General features: G+C 42.5%; 1 protein-coding gene across 1 annotated transcript; it reads right to left on the reverse strand.

Annotated features, from left to right (window-relative positions):
- Positions 1-400: 400 nt before the first annotated feature.
- On the reverse strand, positions 401-2072 carry CSUI_001379 (isoleucyl-trna synthetase family protein; the record flags this gene model as incomplete). Its single annotated transcript, XM_068061585.1, has 4 exons — positions 401-461; positions 605-668; positions 1246-1291; positions 1909-2072. Coding segments are annotated over 4 exons (321 nt in total), but the record flags the coding sequence as incomplete, so codon positions are not given.
- Positions 2073-2804: the final 732 nt, after the last annotated feature.

Here is a 2804-nt window from a genome sequence, read left to right on the forward strand (position 1 = left end):
GAGACACACAGAAAGAGAGAGAGAGGAGTCTTGAACCTTCACGAAGGTCGAGAAAGAATAGAAAGTTGTCTATCTAGTCTCCCTTCATGTCTACAGAAATCCATCAGAGACCCTCTTCTCTCTCTTCTTATCGCCATCTTGATTTATAGGTGCTACCACCGCCTTATATACCGTTTCAAGATTCGCAGGAGTCATGATGTGACTCCTCTTTTCTTCTACATGGGAGAGCGAAGGGAAGTAGCTATAGCCTAAGAAAACTTATCTATCTATAAAGAGAGAAGAGAGAGAAACCCCTTTACTTGTATCGTCGCTTCTTCTCTCTTTCTCGTCTCTACATGTGAAGAAAGTTTGAATGAAAAAGACTTTCGTCTTTCTCTCTCTCTCTCTCTCTACTGTGACTCTACCGTTATGCCTTCACAGAATTTGTTTCGAAACTAACGAAGAGCTAGACAGAAGGCTTCCTGAAGACAGATATAAGCATGCAAGACAGACTTTTATATAGAATTCTCAAGTATACGAAGATAAAGAAAGAAAGAAAGAAAGGAGCTACTTTGGATACAACTGGCTCTTTTCTTCCTCTCAAGATGAGAACCCTTCTTTTTACCTCTGAGAGAGCTTCCGGGGAACTTGTTAACGACTTCGAAGTCCTTCGTTAAATCCATCTTAAGCTGATAAGACAGAAGAAAGAAAGAGTGAGAAAGAAAGAAAGAAAGAGTGAGAAAGAAAGAAAGAGTGAGAAAGAAAGGAGAATTCTAAAAAGAGGAGGGGCAAGACCCTGTACTGTACAGTGGTCCTGAATAAGACAACTTGCAATGCACTCCCGTCTGTATCTTCTTTCTCTTTCTTGCTTTCTCTTTTTCTTCTCACCTCTCTCCATGTTTCTTTCCTCTCTTTCTTTTCTCGAACCTTCTCTATCTCACAGAGAGAGAATTGCTAGGGGCACAGGAGCGACGCATTCTTTGATATGCCTGTAGAGAATTCTCGAGGAAAGAGACTTTTCTCAAGAGAACTTCGTGTCGATAGAGAGCTAGATAGATTGAAGATAGATAGATCTCCTTCGGTCTCCCTTCTTAGCATTTCCGTATGGAGTCGTAGGACCTCCTCGAGACGTCAAATGACTCGATAGAGAATATAGATCAGTCTCCCGGCGTATTCTCTACTCATCTCTCGACTTTGGAAATCTCTCTCATTCTCGGAAAGAGGAGAGAGAAGATCTTTTTCTTTCTTTCTTCTTCTTCTTCTCACCTGTTTGAGTAGCCAGTCAACGCGAGATTCACAGAGGATCCAATCCCTATAAAAGTCGAGAGCGAGGCAGGAGAGGAAGGAGGGGTCTCAAAGAAGGCGAAGGCATAGATAGAAGGGAGAAAGTTTCTTCATGGAAGTAGCTACCTATCGATCAAAGAGCGAGAAGAGATTCTTCTTCATATCTATCTCATCTTGCACGCGGCATTGCGGAAAAGGGGGTCAAGCTATATATAAAACATGAGAGAAAGAAAATTCGATCGTCTTTCATCTTCTCTTCACTTAGAGGGACAGGTATATGCTGTCCTCTCCTCTTCTTTCCTGTCTCTCATAGCCAGGTCATAGGTGTACGCATATTCATCTATATGTCTACATATCTGTATGTAAAGATGTGTCTATATATCTATATGCAGAAATGCCTGCGTGGGTCCTGCACATACAAAGGCAAAAATACAAACCTGTCCGTATATACATCTAGATGTATCGACAAAGCTCCATACGTATATCCATACACACGGTGTTCCATACATCATACCCCTATATGCTATTCCTGACGTGGCCTATACATATATAGATCTTCTTCCTTATAGAAGAAGCCTTGATCTGTTTCACGTGACGAACGAAAGAATGGGACTCCTTTATCGTGAATTCAAGACTGCTGCTTACACCTTCGTTTGCTTATTGCGAATCTGCACGTAGACGAGGTCGGGATTGACGCAGAGAGCCAAATTGGAGGGGAGCGTCCAGGGAGTTGTCGTCCATGCAAGGAAAGAGATAGGATGATCTTCATGTAATTCTTCTCCCTTCTCATTATCATCGGGTATACATCTGTATCGCATCAATCAGCAAGAAACCATTCAAAAGACATGCAGAAGACACACTAGACATCGAAGTAGACACCAGGATAGCTATACAGCTAGATGCATATATATATATCTACAGCTGGAAGCTCAGGCACCCCTGCGGTTGCAGTCGCAAGAAGGAGAGAAAGAAGGAGGAATGTGTGGGTATCGAAGAGGAGTAAAACAAGAGGTGACGTGAGATTTCATACACTCAGACCTTACCGTAGAGTTAGCATATACACGAGTGCATGCATGTATCTACATTTTCATACATGTACGTCTAGAGATACATATGGATATGCTTCTCAACACTGAAGGCTAAGAGGTCCGTTTCCCTCATCATATAGACGGCTGGTAAGAGACAAAAGAACTCCTCGCTTTTCACACGAGCTTAGTGCAGAAAGAACGAATTGACGTGGCTGTAGAGATACATAGGTAGACAGTAGAGAGATTCTATAGATGGATGACGGTAGAGATCTCTATAGAAATACACACTTTCTTCCACCAACTGTTACGACACATACATGTATGCCTATGTACGCATGCATACAAACCTAACAGGCGCGGATGCATGCATAGATGATTTGGCTCACTAAAATACTCCGCACGAGGTCTTTCTCCGAGATCTGTGTGTGTAAAAATTACCCATGCCCTCCCAGCAAGCAAGCATAGGGACTCTCATTTACCTATGCATGCACGCACTACTGCATGCATAGATTA

The sequence above is a fragment of the Cystoisospora suis genome, assembly GCF_002600585.1.
Source record: "Cystoisospora suis strain Wien I chromosome Unknown contig_546, whole genome shotgun sequence".
Lineage (NCBI taxonomy): Eukaryota > Apicomplexa > Conoidasida > Eucoccidiorida > Sarcocystidae > Cystoisospora > Cystoisospora suis.